Genomic DNA, 18793 nt, shown 5'->3' with positions numbered 1-18793 from the left:
GCTTTTATGACATTTAGCCTGAGTTGCCGCTCTACGAAACATTTCTATTCGGTAGGTACTATCGCGAACTATGTAAAAAGGGTCATATAAAACCTAAGTCATACGAATATCGGGGCTTCCAATTTGGTTCCCTTTTTACAACTTCTTTCGTTTTGCTACTCATGTTAAATTTGTATCCGGTTTTCCCAATTTCGTTCGAAAATCAATAAATTTAATGTTATGTAGGCTGATATGAGTAGGTACCTACGTACACAGTTTATTAAAATCATATCTTTAGTGATTAGTCAGTCAGAAGTAAACCCTTCGATTACAACCATGTCTAACAAGAGAAAATGTCTCTCAATTCGCGATAAAGTCCATATTATTCGGGAATTGGAACGCGGCGCAAAAAATGTCGAAGTGTGTAAGAAATTTTCTTTGTCATCTTCAACGGTTTCAACATTGTGGAAAAATAAGGATGTTTATTTATCTGAGTTGGAGAATAACATCACAGAAACTAAAAAATTTAGAAAGTGCGTGGTTCCTGACGTTGACGAAGCGTTACTACAAAAAATTGCCTGTAGAGTACACAGCTAATAACAATGCATGGATGACTTCTGAGATTTTCCGCAAATATATTTCCGACTGGAACAGGAAGCTTTTTAAGAAGAAGAGAAGCATTCTTCTTGTAATGGATATAAAACTTGTTTTTCTGCCGCCGAATACAACATCCATATTACAGCCAATGGACATGGGTGTAATAAACAGTCAGAGGTTCGCGGTACTTCATCTTATTGGCCAGAGGGAGAAAAAGTTGAATGAGAATTTAACAATATTGGATGCGATCATTCTTTTAAATGATGCGTGGACTAATGTATCACTGAGTACAGTTGCCAATTGCTTTATAAAATCTTCATTGAAAACTAGAATTGATGATGTGCATGAAGAATACGACGAAGAAGACAACATGCCATTATCAGAGTGGCTAAGAACGAATAATATTCATGATTTTAATAATGACAATATCGCAGACTTTGTGCGTGTTGATGAGGGTTTATCGACATGTGGACTTCCAACGGATAGTGATATCGTAGAGTCTGTGAGTTGCATAAAGACAATGAAGGTGATGAAATCAGCGAAGATGATAATATGAGTACAGAACCGGAACAAATTACAATAGGGGAAGCTAGTGATATGATGGACAAATTAGTGAGTTTTTTCGGTAGCAGTGAACCAGATGATGAAACTTTTAATGCGTTAAGTGATTTGAGGGGGAAAATAAGAAACATTAAAGTGAAAACATTAAAACAATCCTCGATAATGAATTTTTTTAGTACAAATGATTTAGAGTAAAATAAAAACTTTTGTTTAATGTTAAGTGTTTGTACAATTTATTACATATAATAATTAGTGTAGTTGTAAGTTTAATCGTTGTATATTAGGGTAAGTACCTATATTACATATATTTAAAAAAAATTAACGTGTTTGATTTATAATGCATATGTATGTTTTGTGAGAGCTTTATACTATGCAGTTTTATGTATATAAATTCTTATAAACCTATTTTGGATATAGCGAGTAATGGCTATAAGGAGCAAATTTAGTCGGTCCCCTCGTGCTCGTTATAACCAAGTTTGACTGTATTTAAACAATTGATGGATATTCAAACAATTAATAGCCCTTCAAACAATTGATAGCTGAGGCTTTTCAAACAATTGATTCCTGATGGCTCATCACACAATTGATGCCTCTTCAAACATTTGTTGATTCTTCAAACAATTGATGCCTCTTTAAACAATTGATGGCTCCTCAAACAATAGATGCGGCTTGTGGTTATACTCTGAACTAATTCCTGTAATGTTTGTCAGGCTGGAGGGTGTGACTAGGAGCCCTGTGTTCTCGCACCTGTCGGCTACCCTGGCGGGACTGAGCACCATCCGAGCCTGCGGGGCCCAGGAGATGTTGAAGAAGGAGTTCGACCAGCATCAGGATGTGCACAGCGGAGCTTGGTAAATACTTTGTCTCATTTTATTTTTATGTTCAAAACATTTTTAATTTTATTTTTATATATGCAGAAGGTAGATACTTTTAGTATGGCCCTGGTGAAAAACCACCATTCAGATTTGAAACGTTTCTTGATATGGCTTTAGCCGTGTTTGCTCATCAAATCTGAATAGCCAGGTACTCCCGCCCCCTTTTCCTCTATCCCATCTCCTTCCCTTCCCCACTACCCTCAGCCTCACATTCCTCCACGGCATTCCCCGATTGGGGATGCCGTGGTCTCACTGGCTGGAGTTAATAGTTGACCCCAGCCTAATGGGCTGTTGTGTTCATCGACAAAGAATGTTTAACATTCTAAATTCTCACACATCTTGCGTGAATTCCAATCAAATACCCATAGATATTGAAGATCTTGTATTCACTTTTACTCGTCACATTGTGTCAAATAATGTTCTTCAAATGCTAAATTCTTGCGTTTTTGGGGATCTGTTAAGGAGACAATGAAAGATAATGTTGTGTTGTGTCACAGTGTTTATTCAGAGTCTGTAGAGTTGCGCACTTTGGGAGATGACTCTGGACCGATGAGGATGACACCAGGTGTAGACGGCCATGACGGCAGTGGAGTGGTCGAGACGGTGGTCAGTGAGTCGACACCGCGTTGGTGGAGACCGGACCCGTGGATGTGTTCAGCACTGGTGAAGACGTAGAGTCTAGTGTGAACAAGGTAGTAGAAGGTGCGATGGACTTGGTCGGCAGATGTACGGGAGATGCAGGCCGGTGACGATGCCGCGAGGCCAAGGCGCACACCGGCGAAGATGTCGCAGGGTCTAGGCGCGTGAGGAGCGCTGGCCAGGAATGATAGCCGGGGCCAGGGTGCTGATGTTTTTTTTATTTTTTTTTATAGTGAATACCTCACAAGAGTCCCAACTGCTCCCGTCTGGAGCCAGTGAGACTATGGCATCCCCAATTGGGGGATGTTGTGAGGCTGAAGGTAAGTGGGGAAGGGAAAGAGGAAGGTGGGGAAGTACCTGGCTATTCAGATCTAGTCACTAAACACGGCTAAAGCCATTTGGAGCAACGTTTCAATTCTGAATGGTGGTCTTACACCAGGGCGATACTGGTAGTATCTTCCACTCTGGAACGTGCCGCAAATATACTATATATTATTTTAATTAATTAATTGTGAAATAACACAAATTAATCAAATAAAATTTATTTGCGCACGCCGGGTTCGAACCCGCGACCTTCGGAATGGCAGTCCAATGCGTTACCACTGGACTATGCCGGCCGTCCCGTCCCAATGATGTGATCCCGAGGAGTCCATAATGATTTGTAGTCCGTGCAGAGCCGGGTGTAGGTGAGTAGGTCCTGTAGCGGGGCGGTGAAGCAACAGGCTATAGCGGCCGCTTCAATATGCAGCAAGCAGTCGCGGTGCTCGCAGCTTGGTCACTTGCAAAACTTCAAATCAATGACTGACTGAGTACATCTCGATGCTCCTCATTATATAGCCCCCCGAGTGCATCGAGAACATTTCAGGCCTGTAGGTAGAAACGCCAAACCCTCGCATTGCGTCTAGAGTGTTCCCGCTACAATGCGTTTTGCAGCATCGCTACACGTTATTATCCTCTGTCTTGAACGTCTTGCATGCACATAAAAATACAGAAAATATTAGAATACTAGCTGTGCCTCCCCTTGCGTTGCTTTGGCTCAGTCTGTCTGTGATAAAGATAAAGTAACAATAGCGTGTGTTGTTTTTACTTCCAACAGATGGTACTGTTTTTCAAAAAAGCATATTAAATATAATAAAAGAATATAGGTACATAAAAACATACGCATATTCAAATGCAACATTGTGTAAAAATTTCAAAGCAATCAGTGAAGAACTTTTGGAGATTTAAGTTTTTTAACAAACAAAGATTGATTTTTTCCTCTCAAATAACCATAGAAATTGAAGATTTTGCATTCACTCGGAACTGTCTTTTTTTACTGTGTTAAATGTTAAGTTATTCAAATGCTAAACTCTACCATAATTATCCTCTGTCTCACACATTTTGAATGCATATGAAAAAAACAGAAAATTTTAGAATGTTGAATGTTTCCGATCAAATAACCACAGAATTCGAATATTTCGCATTCATTCTGAATTGTTTTCTTTTACTACAACAAATAATGTTTAGTTTAATTGCTAAATTTTTCCATAACTTATCCTCTGTCTCACACGTCTTGCATGCATATAAAAAGACAGAAAATATTAGAATATCGAATGTTTCCAATCAAATAAACACAGAAATTGAAGTTTTGCATTAATTTTAAATTGTTTTCTTTTATTAAGTCAAATAATGCTAAGTTCTTCAAATGCTAAATTCTTCCATATTTGTCCTCTGTTTCGCACATATTGCATGAAAATGAAAAAGACATAAAAAATACAAGAGTGTCGAATGTTTCCAATCAAATACATTCTGAATTATTGTTCTCTTTTATTAAGGCGATGCCATACGTAGTAATGCAAAATAATAATTTGTTTTTGGTTTGAAAATTTGGTCGCCTAGAAATGTTTCAGATGCTTTAATTAAATACTGCGAGTAGAATACATCTTGGCCTTTGAAATGATCGAGTATTTTTTAGATAGGTCTTTTTATAAGCCCAGAAAAAAATAATGTATAAGGTCTATGAAAGCTGCTTTAAAATTCAAAATCTCCTACTTACGAACCCATTTTCGGTTATGATTTTATTGTATAATGTGGCAAATTAAGTTATTTATAAAATGATGGAAAAAAAATTAAATATTTATGCCTGAACATCCACAAAATAAAATAAAAGGCACTTTTTGGCCATGTTTTTTTCTTGCATAAATCAAAACAGGCGGATGGTGTTAAGCGGGAATTTAAACCTTATCGCCATCTACGTAAGGGTTGTTATTGATAGCGGTTCAATTTAAAATATTACACGACGTAGTGCATCGACTTAAGTCAAATAATGTCCAGTTCTTCAAATGCTAAATTCTTCCACAATCTATATTACTGCGTCAAATGTTAAGTTGAGCACCGCAACGGTTCTTCTACAACTGTAAGGAATATTGAAAAATGTCTTTGTTTATTCAATATGTGTAATCTAGAGATTTATTTTCAGGTATATCTCCATTGCGGCCAACACAGCGTTTGGCTTGTGGCTCAGCAACTTCTGCTGTGTTTTTGTATGCATCGTTACATTCACTTTTCTCCTGGTCGGAAAAGGTAAGAAACATAAGATACATATATAGAGATTTGAGATGTTCACGGCCAAAAGTATTATTGTTTTTGTTGGGTTATCACGCCATGTTCTTATCTCCTTCTTTAGCAAACTTTTCAGAAATCGTTAGAGTGTCCATCATCAGAGCAGATGTGTAGATTCTCGTGATTGTAGACCATATTGCGTGCGTTAATCCACCTAGGGCCAGTATTTCAGTGTAATGATTAGTTAAATTAATGTGGTTTTCTGAATTTAGTTTTGGTGTAGCCTACAAGTACTATCAAACTTAACCCTGTCGTCTCTATTAATAGGGTTTTTGTGGATTTCAATTGCCTCTGTAATTAGGCGTGCTCGATGCATTTTGAATCCACGTCACGCCACATAACATTAGCACACATTCCTTGCTTCATTCACATTAATGGAGCATCTCAACCTACTTACATGATTCCATATAATTGAGCTAGGATTCACTCACCAAACACAAGAGCCTCGTCTCTTTATGGTGAGGAAAAGCTATTATTATTTACCTTGATAACACTGTATAATATGTATAATTGTATATTTATTGTAAAAAACATACAAATATTAAATATTGTAAAACAAATCTCATACATACCATTTTGCTATTCTGACTCTTGTCATGACCCGACTCAAGTATTTGGTTCACTTGATCATGCCATGTCCCTGGCGTCCCCGACTTCTTTTAACCATTAACATTTGCATCATATTATATTCTCCTTATACTTCTTTCTCCATTCATTCGCTCCACAGGTCCAAACCATCTAAGCATTCCTTTATTAATCTTATTCATTACGCTTAAATCATGTACCATTTTTTCTGGATGGCCACATTTATAAAACGGTCATACATGGTTTTAACACACATGCTCCTAAGGGATCTCATTTCTTCCTCTGGAAGTTCCGTACCTCACTGCCATACAACAGGGTTGACTTCTAGCTTCGCTTCTTTGGACAATTGTTTGTTGGCGCCTACTGCGTCCAGTCCTCCATTAATGGAGTTTCCTGCATTTACCCTTCTTAAATATACTTCCCAAATACACAAACTCATCTACTTGCTCCAAATATAATCCACAACTGTATTGCACACTGTTTTTCCCTCGAAATTGTACATCCTAGGCATTCTAATAATGTGTGGTGGTTACTTGTCATGTCTCGCTTCCCTCCACCCCAACATTGTCTGTACAAGCACTAACAGTATCACTCGAGGGTTTAAGATCACAGGGTGATTCATTATATTTATCATTTATCTACAAAAATATAGTTTTGAGATAAATGTGAATATTGTAATGCTTATATGCCCAAATGTATCTCTTAAAAGTCTGTATGTACGAGATAGAGTTTCATGTCACTAATAAATATGTTTATGACATTACCGAAACCAAGCTTAACCACTCAGAACATCAGAACGTCAAAAGACGTAAATATGATAATAGCGGTCAAGACATTAGAACGTCTTTTCACGTAAACGCGCAAGATTTTACAAAAATCGATTTATTTCCATCACTAGTATACGGATTGCCATGATTTAAAAAACAGAGTATCGATAATGAATAACGCTACGCGTGTGTATTCAAGAATATCTATGGAACGTAGAGGTGCATTATCTAAGCCGATTGGATCTGTCATCTTGTTCGTTCATAATTTATTGCGTTTCTAAATAATTTATTAAAAATATTTTAGTTTGGACGGTTAATATTTTGAGGTGACTAATAGTTTTTAATTATATTTCTTCAATATATAAAGTGTTATTTCTTTATGATACTCAGAAAAAAGTACATTTTTCACGGCTTTGAAATAATGGTCAGCGATTTTTACATATTTTTGACGTTTTCATAAAATGTATATTTAGAAACGCAAATATTTACGTATAACAACACAATACGATAGTGAATTTCATAATCTTTCCAAAACATTTTTTAGAATGAGGCTACGTTTCCCAAAACGTGAGTTATGAAGCTTTTAGCAAAACTCGTAAATAACACAAAAATTTTCACGTTTTGACAGTTCTCAAAGGAACACACAGTAAATAAAAGTCTTTGTCTGAGAGGTTAACTCAAAACACTAGTTTTTGTAGCTAGGCCCCTATAATCCTTAGTCCTTGCACTAGCAACCTCAGTTAATAAGTTAACTAGCTCCTAAACAGACATTGTGCTTTGATTCCCACACACATTCATTTAATGTGCCAGTATACCTCAAAATATAAAAATTCCACAGAAAACGTGAAAGCCGGAGACGTGGGCCTCGCCATCAGCCAGTCGCTGATCATGACTGGCATGCTGCAGCACGGCATCAAGCAGGCCACGCAGGTGGTGACACAGATGACATCGGTGGAGCGCGTTCTTCAGTACACGCGGTTGCCTCGGGAGCCCGGACTGGATGCCGCATCGCCGCCCAAGGCGTGGCCGCCCAAGGGCAAGCTGCAGTTCCGGCAGGCGTATCTTCGTTACAGTGAAGGCGCCGAACCTGTATTGAAGGATCTGAACGCCACCGTGGAGAGCGGATGGAAGGTGAGTTTATTATTAATTCATTATTTGTTTACAGTTAATTTATTGATGATTTTTATTAATAATATTTTATTAATAATATTAAGCATTGTTTTTTGGGATGCGCGAAATACAAACTACCATATCATGTTGTTAGCCCAACATTTGTACGCGGTTCACATTTGCCACATGAAAATGGGTCATTTTTACACCTGGTTTTTTGTAAATACCGCACAAGAGTCAGTAAGACCAACTGTACGGAGTCAGTAAGACTATGGCATCCCCAGTTGGGATATGTTGAGGGGAGAGGAAGGAGATTGGGATTTTACATCATATATCGTATATCCATATATCCCTACAGAATCTCTAAAGAGGATATAGTTTCTGAGAAAAATTATTTCCCTGAAGGTCTCCTTTGTATGTATAGGATCTTTGTATAGGAGATATAAAACAATCTTATACAGGTGTATGAGTATGTACCTGACAGGCTTTAACCAGCAATTCTTGAGCTTATTTAGCTTAAATTTCACCACACGTTGCCACTGGGTAGCAGCAGCAGCACTGTACAGACAAGACGCAGCACGTGTGATCCGTTAAGACGTGAGGCAGTGTGATCGGTGGCAATGTGTCATATAAAAATATATTTTGTTTTTCATTGAAAAAAAATGTTGTCAGACAGCAAAATGACATCTACGTTTTTTTCTCTGAGTAATCGCTGGTTAAAGCCTGTCCGGTACGTGCTCAAACACCCTGACCCATAGACTTCTTTGTCTATGTTATTTTTTAAGCTTTCTGAAGCTATGGCAATCGTTTTAAAACCGATTTCTTAACCTTATTTTGGTGAATTCCAAATGTCCCATCTCCCTTTGGTATTTTGTACTGATAATTATCATCAATGATTTGCAGGTTGGTATTGTTGGTCGAACTGGCGCGGGCAAGTCGTCCCTTATCGCAGCCCTGTTCCGCCTGGCCATAGTGGATGGAGAGATCATCATTGACGGACTGGACACCAAGGATATCAAGCTTCAGGTACACCACGGTTAAATTTCTCATTTTGTGCCCCTTGTCCTATTCCAGTTGGGGACCCAATGCTTTTAATTTTTTATTTGCATGTGTGTGTACAAAGGCGTGCATACCATATAGGCACATAAGTATTCCCTACCGTGCCGTATTCGCAAAGCGAATAATAATATTCAAATTTATTAAATTATTGCTAAAGTTCTAGCTGTGCAATTGCAGCTACGCGTACGTCCCACTACAGCGTTTTAACTATGTGTACCGAAAGGAAGGCAAAGTCAGAATTGCAACTACTCGCTCTCTCCAACGACCGAAGCAGTACTTAAATCTACTCAATGCAGGCAACATCATAGTAGATTGTTCAATGATTACATACTGCTCATAATATTACGTAAATGTTTGCTTTGAGCCTTGTGAGTTCAAGTGATTGGCTGGTGTGAAGGTTTTTGTTGGTATCTAGGTAGAACGCTGTGGAACAAAATTAGCAAATGCCTCTCGGTGCCTACTTCTATTAATTAGTTGTCTTTCTTCAATGCAAAGTGTCGGGTTGAAAACGTTTGTCTTTACTTAATTATTGTAAATTATCAGAAAAATACAGAAATTTTAACCTGTGAAACTCATGGTAATAAAGGATATATAACGTGTGTTTAACTAATTTAAAAACAATGGGTTTTCTCGGTTATCTTTTAGCGACAAAACATAAATAATTATTTAAGTGAGATGTACGCCTGAGTTAGATAATTTATGTCAAAGGTGCATCAGTTATGCGTCGATTCAATTTGAAATATTACGAAGACTTTAATTGGATAACAAGCTGTGTTCATACGAATCGTTTATTCTGTTTTCCTTGTATATTATTTTCTAATAATAAAACTGTATGGAATGCCAATGGCTACATTGATTTAACCTTTCCGGGAGTAAGTTTCGTGATACTGGCCGTGCTCCCGGGAGTGAGTTTTTTTTTTAAAATAAAAAACATATTTTTTTGATTAAATGTATGCATAATGATAGTATCAATGACCCAAAAATGGTTAAAAAAATCTTACTCACCATTTTCAGATTTTATAGCAAAAAAACCGGGATTGTTTTTTAGGAGTCACAAACCATTGGCACAGGAACAAAACGGTAAAAAAATGTATGCAACACAATTATTTTCACTTAGCACTATTATTGGAAAGTATATGGAAAAAATTTTAAACTATCTACATAAATTAGTATTTAATTAATACTGTTTTTTTGTATGGAAATCCATGAAACACGGATGTACACAAAGAGCAACGTCACACTCATAGCACATGTATCTTGTCTCTTTTCTTTGAGGTTTCCTTATTGATGTGTGCTTGCACACAAAACAACGACGTTGTGCTTTGCTGCCTTTGCACTCTGTTTGTGGAACTGGCTGTGGAAAATGCCTTTCTGTAAGCCTAATGGGATTGTCGTTTCCTCGCCTACCCCCTGATGATGATGCTCGTGGAGTGTGATATTTTTCAACCATCTGCGTGACAAGTTTCTCTTTAAATTCTTCAAATGTGGTTTCTTTGGATTTCACGGAGCGATACATGAAAAACGCATTGATTATTGATATTTCTAGTAGCCGGAAAAATACTTTCTTATACCATTTAATTGTTTTGCGGCCAACTGCTCCTAATCCGAGAATTCGGTCTACATTATCAACACCTCCCATATTCTTTGTGTAATCCACTACAGCTTCAGGTTTATGTTTTTTAGCTCCTGTAGTGTAGTCAATTTTTGTGGTTTCCATCATATTATTGGCATGAATATTCGTCAACATCACAATATCCCGTTTATCTCGCCATTTCAATGCCATTAGGTTTTGCGAATTAAACGATATTACGTCTCCTTTTTTAATTTTCATATCCAATTTAGGCATTTGCTTCCGATTGGTTCTTGCCGTCCCACAAGCATTAGTTTTATTTTCAAAAAGGCAGTCAAATAAAGCGGGTGAAGTATACCAGTTATCTACATACAGACGATGCCCACAGCCAAGATAATCTTTAAGCAAAGTCAAAACCACAGATCCCGATATTCCAACATTGGGATGACTTTGGATGTCTGATTCACCGCCGGTATAAATTATAATATCTAATACGTATCCCGTTTTCACATCACAGCAAACAAAAAATTTTATTCCAAATCTGTGCCTTTTTGAAGGTATATAAATTTTAAAAGATAGCCTTCCTTTCCACAACACCAAACTTTCATCAATACACAAATTTTGGTAAGGATAAAAGGTTTCCTTCATTACTTTTCTCAGTGGGTCCAAAATGCTCCTAATCTTGAAAAGTCTGTCATTGTTGGAGCATTGACTTGCAAAATGGAGATTTCTCAGGATAAGTAAAAAACGATCCTGAGAAAATAATTTTTTGAAAAATGGTGTCTCTATTATGGGGTTATTGGTCCAATATTTCTTAATGCAATTTTTTCCAACAAGACTCATCAAAATTATGGTGGAAAGAAAAACGTACATTTCTTCCTCCGTAGTGTCAACCCATTTCTTTATTTTTGACCATGCGGATACGTTCTGGGATGCGGATTTTGCATAAATATTTGTTTCAGAAACAATTGTGTTCATAATGTCTTTGGTAAAAAACAGTTGGAAAAGTTGCATTTCGAGATAACTGTCCTCCAAATTAACGTGCGTTTTTATACCGGACTGAAAATCATCGAAGTTGTGCAGTGTTGGAATGAAATTTGTATCATTCCATATCCTGGCTTCTTCTCGTCTCCGTTTAGCACTTGGTTGGGATTCTACGTCAACGAGTTCCTCGTCATCAGAAGAGGAATCATCGGAGAATAATGTCAGGTCATCGATGGTTTCGATATTTTCGTCTTCATTGTCACTGTTCATCAAAATATCAGTGATTTCATCATCTCGTAAATCCATCTTGAGTAGGTTTTTGAAGATTTTAATAGTATGATTTCGTTAGAAAAATCACCACAAATTAATATAACTTCTCGCTGAGAAACACAAATAACAATGAAAAAAGATTAAACACGTCGATCAAAATGCTTGAAAATTCACAAAACCACAAAAAAGTTATTTTCATACTGTTTTACACGAGGATACGTCACAAGAAAGGTTAGAGGTTGTAGGTTTTTGAAGATTTAAATAGTATGATTTCGTTAAGAAAAATCACCACAAATTAATATAATTTCTCGCTGACAAATACAAATAACAAGGAAAAAAGCTTAAACACGTCGATCAGAATGCTTAAAAATTCACAAAACACAAAAAAAGTTATTTTCATACTGTTTTACACAAGGATACGTCACAAGAAAGGTTAGAAGTTTCAAAACTATAAAAATTATGTGTTGACACAATGCCATGCACTTCGCTATGAACTCATAATCTCACTAAAAACACAAAACACATTAAATTTAAACTGTATTGCCTAGATATACCAACAAACTATTAAAAATCCGCGAGCAAATCATCAAAACACGTGCGCGCCGAAATCAACGGTTGCAGATTTCTGTTTACGTTCGAATTTGTATGTGTGACGTCATCAAAAATGAATAACTGCCTATATCTCTGTCGATAATGATGTTAAGTGTTTTAAAATGGTGTAAAGTTGTAGGAATAGGTCCACAGATGGCAGTACGATGCACATTTACAGCAAAGTGGCGCCAAATTTTAGTTTGCGATGCTTGACGTGAATGGCCGTCCATACTCCTTTGGCGAAAGCGCGCGTTGACGTTCAATTCCGTCCATACTCCCGGACAGGTTAACTTCACAAACGCTACTAAAAAACACGATATGTCAGAAAATCATTTAGACGGCTCGGTCTTCAAATAATTATTTTAAATTAGACAGAGAACTCCACAATGCTAAAGTAGTTAGATATAGAAACATTTGTAAAATGTCAACGATTAAAACGAAATAAGGATTATCATTCCGTGGACACGGCGAGATAACGTCTTCATTAAATAATGGTAATTTTTTAGAAATTGTGGTTTAACGAAAACTTGCACGAAGAGAGTCGTCTGTGGTAAGTTTTTTTTTTAATATCGATTAATTCGCTGTCTTTCCTACTGCCTATATTGTATCGCAATAAAAAATTCAAGGTAGCTGTTTTAAATTATACATAAAAAATGTTGAAATCGAAACCTTGATGTCTGATTTGATTTGTTAAGCGGCGAACGGGTTGATGATATAAAAACAAACTTTCCTCAGGAATGTGTGTTTTTATATCGTTAAAATGTCTGCTAGATAATATAATGCAATACATGTACCTCATATTTGTAAACTTCTCCGTTTAATAATGGTGCATAAGGGGCCGTTCAAGTATTATGTAAGCACTATAGGGGGGCAGGGGGGTCTTTGCTTTGCTTATTTTTGATGACATGGGGGGGTAGGGGGTCGAGATAGTGATTACGTCAGCACTGCTCAGCAGTAGTTATTTTATTTTACACATTGGCAACCCACACATTGTCTATGTTTGAAAACCGAATACATATTCGGGGATTCCCACCGTGTCAATAAAGTTTGTTTAAATGAATATTATGTGCATTAAAGTCCTCTATCCTAAGTCTATTTTATAAGTGCTGCTTATGAATCAATCAAAAAACAGAATACATTAACAGAAAAATGCATATAGGTTCCAATTTTTACGTAAGCATGGAAGGGGGGGTAAGAGCTTTGCTTACTTTTGATGACAAGGGGGAAGAGGGGGTAAATAATTGTAATAAATCTGCTTACGTAATACTTGAACGGCCCCTAACCGTTTTATGCAGAACATGAATAAATAAATAAAAACCAAAATTAAGCGGGAATAAGTGTTTTTGTCTAAAATATTAAATTGCATTGCCACGTCTATCTGCTACGTTCGGCTAACATTGCCATGGTTGGTGAGCATCATTCGGCTGGCGAACATGAGAGTCCTCTGCACCACTTACCTTCCCTGAACCGAATGCAACTCTCCGTCTGTATTCTCTACTTTATAATGGTGTTTTGTGTGTTTCAGGAGCTGAGGAACAAGATCTCCATCATCCCCCAGGAGCCGATGCTGTTCTCCGCCTCGCTGCGTCACAACCTCGACCCCTTCTCCCAATACTCCGACGCCGACCTTTGGGGTGCCTTAGAACACGTAAGATCACTATTCTTTTAAAATTACCATTTCTGAGTAAAACGTTAATGTGTATGTATTATAAAAACTCATTTCATCAAATGTACTAATTTCGGTTGTCTGTGATACACACAATTGCTGTTCCTGGGTGAAATTATTCACATTCAATGAACTCAAATTTGCTTTGAATTTAAGTGTCGTTTTCAAAATTGGAACTGATACATTGACTAATTGAATAATTTCCCTCAGGGCCTATGTCACCTTTTGGGATGCTGTGTGGAGGGTCCTTTTTAAGGAAAGGAAGTTCTGGGAAGGTAAAAGGTATGAGGGTTGTGTAGGAATCTGGGGATCAGTATGTCCAGAATAATTCAGACAAGCAATATAGTAGGTACCTACCTATAATGTAATATTTTCATTTGTCTTTTTCCAAATGGGAATTATAATATTTCATAATAGTTTGTTAGTAACGAGCCAGTTTTTTTTATAGTTAACTTTTAAAAGTTAACCACTCAGAACATTAGAACGTCAAAAGACGTAAATATGATAATAGCGGTCAAGACATAAGAACGTCTTTTCACGTAAACGCGCGAAATTTTACAAAAATCGATTTATTTCCATCACTAGTATACGGATTGCCATGATTTAAAAAACAGAGTATCGATAATGAATAACGCTACGCGTCTGTATTCAAGAATATCTATGGAACGTAGAGGTGCATTATCTAAGCCGATTGGATCTGTCATCTTGTTCGTTCATAATTTATTGCTTTTCTAAATAATTTATTAAAAATATTTTAGATTGGACGGTTAATATTTTGAGGTGACTAATAGTTTTTAATTATATTTCTTCAATATATAAAGTGTTATTTCTTTATGATACTCCGAAAAAAGTACATTTTTCACGGCTTTGAAATAATGGTCAGCGATTTTTACATATTTTCGACGTTTTCATAAAATGTATATTTAGAAACGCAAATATTTACGTATAACAAAACAATACGATAGTGAATTTCATAATCTTTCCAAAACATTTTTTAGAATGAGGCTACGTTTCCCAAAACGTGAGTTATGAAGCTTTTAGCAAAACTCCTAAATAACACAAAAATTTTCACGTTTTGACAGTTCTCAAAGGAACACACAGTAAATAAAAGTCTTTGTCTGAGAGGTTAAAAAAAGATATTTTGGCTGTCCGGTTTTATACCCTTCGCGGTTTGAATCCGTCAGTAAGACTTGGCACATTGATATTAGAAACAAGGGAGATGCGTCATGATAGTATGGAACCAGGTGCAAAATGTGTGTCGCCAACATTGTTCAACTATAGTCCTGCAGATTTGCATCTACGTACAGCGGCACTAGCCTTTGTTTTTGGATATACAGTTATACACCAAACGCAGAGCCTTGCATTGTTTGGTTGTAGCTGCTATATCTTTTTTGTTTCAAACGCATAATCATTAATAGTACACAAATGATGACCCTTTAAAATTCGCAAGTGCGCCCCTCTGTTGAATTTGACAGCCACCTCTAGTATGGACCCCCAAAATACCTGAAAAAACCCTTGAGTTTGCAGAAACGGGTGGTCCGTTTGATAGATTCCCCTCTTTTAACAAATGGATTTAAATCCTTAGAGCACAGGCGTCAGGTAGGTATGCTGTCCCTGTTCTATCGGTATTACAATGGAAGATGCTCCGAGGAACTAGCGTCATTGATCCCTTCGGCACTGGTGCATAGTCAGGAAACACGCCAAACGTACGTAGTTGACTGGGTCACTTCTACGACTCGTTCTTGAGTTCAACAGCCTGTGGAACGATTTGCCGGCCTCTGTGTTTCCTCCCTCCAAAACATGGGTCTCTTCAAGCCTCCTTACTCTCCTCGTAAAGATCCTCCACACAGCATCCCCAAAGAAGACATAAGAAAATAATTTCCCTCAGGGCCTCCTGTGTGGAGTTAATGTAAAAATAAAATAATAAATTATCAGAACTTTTTTCTTACTCACCAAATTTTTTGTGTGTTAATGTTTCTTGTTTGTCTGATACAATGGAGTATTTTCCAACAGGTGGAGCTGAAGGAATCAGTGGAGTCCTTGTCTCAGATGGTGAGCGAGGGCGGCAGCAACTTCTCGGCCGGCCAGCGACAGCTGTTGTGCTTGGCCAGGGCCATTGTTAAGAACAACAACCTGCTGGTGCTGGACGAGGCCACGGCTAACGTAGATCCCAAGTCAGTGCATTAAATTTTACATCTGTATCGCCCTGGTGAAAGACCACCAACCTATCCTAACCTAACATAGTGTCGATCCCAAGTCAGTACATCATGTTTAACATACATCATGAGGTGATCTTTGCGATATCGCTTTTAATATCTTCGAGAATGTCATCCATGTTCTTTCTTATACACCCGCCCGTCCGGGCGAGGTACTTGGTGAGGTAGGAAGTGTAGAACAATACTCGATACTCGAGGCAGTGCACTATGCGAAACTATGTACGACAGCACTGTTGACATATTTATGTATTTAGTTTGGTGCGGAATCATACACCATTAGCATACTAATGCTTGCTTCTTATAATGGCGGGGAACATGGCTATCATTGCATCTGTTTGCTTAGAAGTTCTGGTGATAAACCACAGGAGTTTGTGGCAAGAAGGAGTGAACCTGTGATCCGAGAATGTTAGTTTGGGATAAAAAGACACAAATTAAAAGGTCTGCTGGTTTGATTACTTTAGATTTTGAAATAGTGTTCTTTGAGGCTCTGAGATGGAGCTCAACAAAAATTCATCAACAGGTATTATATAAGTAGAGAAAAATCGACAATGTTTATTTTTGTATTGACACAATCTCTTTTTCAGAACTGACTCCCTGATTCAGAAGACTATTCGCCACAAGTTCAAGCATTGTACCGTGCTCACCATCGCCCATCGCCTCAACACGGTCATGGACTCTGACCGCGTTTTGGTCATGGACCGCGGGCAGATGATGGAGTTCGACCATCCCTACAAACTGCTGAGAGACCACGAATCCATGCTTTCTCAGATGGTCGCCCAACTAGGCAAGACCGCAGAGAAGAACCTGAGAGAAGTCGCTAAAGAAGCATACGAGAAACACATCAAATTCATCGAAGAACCCGCCGATTGATAACTACTGACATTTAGTGCAGTTTTCAAAGAAAGTTTGCTGAATCACCGGTGACATCTATTGGGCATTTTAGCTTTTTAAATTTTCACTGGCGACATCTAGTGGATTTTTTATTTAACATCCACCAATATTACAAGCGGTGACATCTAGCAAATCTTTTCATTAACTATTCACCAATGATTGCTGGTGACAATTTATTAATGTTATTTTTTTATTCACTATTAAATGGCCGATAGCATTTAATGGATTATTTTGTGTTTTAAGATATATTTATTTAACGGTGTTATGATTCCTCCTTGTCCTAAGACATTCGAATCAGCTATTAAATATTGGACAGGAGAGAGGCATACTACATATATACGTCTTTTTTCTTAAGTGTAATTCGATGAGCGTATTTTCAAACATTATATTATTATCGTAAGATGTAACGTTTATTAAATTTGATCACGTTAGTGATACGGAATGTTTACATAAGGATATATTTATATAACGAAATATATTATTAGCCTTTATATTAATTGCCTTTGAAAGAATTTATAAATAAATGCCAATTTACAGCAGATGTTATATACAGTAAAGTTAGACTTGAGATTTAAGATTGCTAAAAAATAATATTTTATTACACCCGAATTGGTACTTATTTTTTACTAAATAATCTTTGTGTTCACAAATGATAGACAATTGTCTGCCTTACTTACTTAGAGAAATCATGTTGTCCTTTTTAAGTGTCCATTTTATATCTAGGAACTAAAATATTATATTTATTACGTGTTAAATATATTTAAAATTCATAATGTGTATTTGTGTACTTATCTATACAAAATTTTAGTTGTAAGTAACTTAAACTTCAACTTATCTGCAAATTAAAGAAACGTTCCACCTTATTTAACATATTGACGGACACTTGCCGGAAAATAGAGAGATATGTGATATGACACATGTGTTTTATGAATCGGATATGAAAATCAGTAATGAAAAATTATCGTCTTTGGATGTGAAACTGTCAAGTATAAAAAGTGTTCGCGTTGCGACACAAATAGACAGGCTACACTACTAATATACATAACTTGACTTCCCTGTACGTTGTGCCGGATCTAAAAGACGTACATGTAAGTTGTGTCATATCATTGTCTCCTCTAAAACGACGTCGATAAATGTTGTGTCTGTGAATGTGTTAATCAGACACAAATAATGATTATTAAATTATTTTATTCAAATGAGGTAAGTACTGACGACAAACAGTTAATATTTTTGGATATTGTAAAGAATCTTAATACATACTTTTTATATTTAAAGTAGTGATGCAATGATTGCCATAACCGACAAGAAACTTTAACGTGGTCCATGAAGTTTCACTGAATCAAAACGTGCGCTCATTGGGATAGATTCGTTGGAAAGTTTAAGGTTATATAATTGCAAGTTATTTTGTTTACTTTCTTCACCTTAATGTATTCAAGAAACGCAGTTATGTGTTTATTAATTTCGTTGTATCACTAATTAAATATAATCACAAATTTTGATGGTGATTTGATGGTTTATTAACATAATCTTTGCCAAACATTAGTTTATTTTTAAATCAATCATAAATAATGCGTATTATAACATCACACATTAAAAATGTATGTATATTAACGGAGTACATCACAGAATATAGATTTTGTCACAAAATATATAAATATATATCAATAAACACCGATTTAAAAAAAACGGCACTGAACTTAAAAAAATAAATTGTTTTAAATCTGTTTGAATTTTTGGCTAACTGGACGTTTTGTGCACTAATTGAATTTTGTTAAATCGTTTGAAATAATAATTAAATTATTTGAAACAATCATTTAATTTTTAGTGCAATT

The 18793-nt window shown here is 36.6% G+C and overlaps 1 protein-coding gene across 1 annotated transcript in view; it reads left to right on the top strand.

Annotated features, from left to right (window-relative positions):
• Positions 1-18793, top strand: part of LOC149411169 (ATP-binding cassette sub-family C member 4-like) — a 169030-nt gene extending 150237 nt beyond the window's left edge. Inside the window, exons 18-24 of the mRNA XM_089647596.1 lie at positions 1848-1988; positions 5110-5213; positions 7443-7735; positions 8618-8740; positions 13714-13836; positions 15868-16028; positions 16655-18793. Of these exons, the coding sequence (XP_089503722.1) occupies positions 1848-1988; positions 5110-5213; positions 7443-7735; positions 8618-8740; positions 13714-13836; positions 15868-16028; positions 16655-16940 (1231 nt within the window). The 3' untranslated portion in view covers positions 16941-18793. The remainder of the gene's footprint in view (positions 1-1847; positions 1989-5109; positions 5214-7442; positions 7736-8617; positions 8741-13713; positions 13837-15867; positions 16029-16654) is intronic.

This window comes from Hesperophylax consimilis, chromosome 26, assembly GCF_061612785.1.
Source record: "Hesperophylax consimilis isolate HC1 chromosome 26, BYU_Hcon_1.0, whole genome shotgun sequence".
Classification (NCBI taxonomy): domain Eukaryota; kingdom Metazoa; phylum Arthropoda; class Insecta; order Trichoptera; family Limnephilidae; genus Hesperophylax; species Hesperophylax consimilis.
Note: the sequence above shows the minus strand (reverse complement) of the source record. Positions and strands in the feature narration are given on the sequence as shown.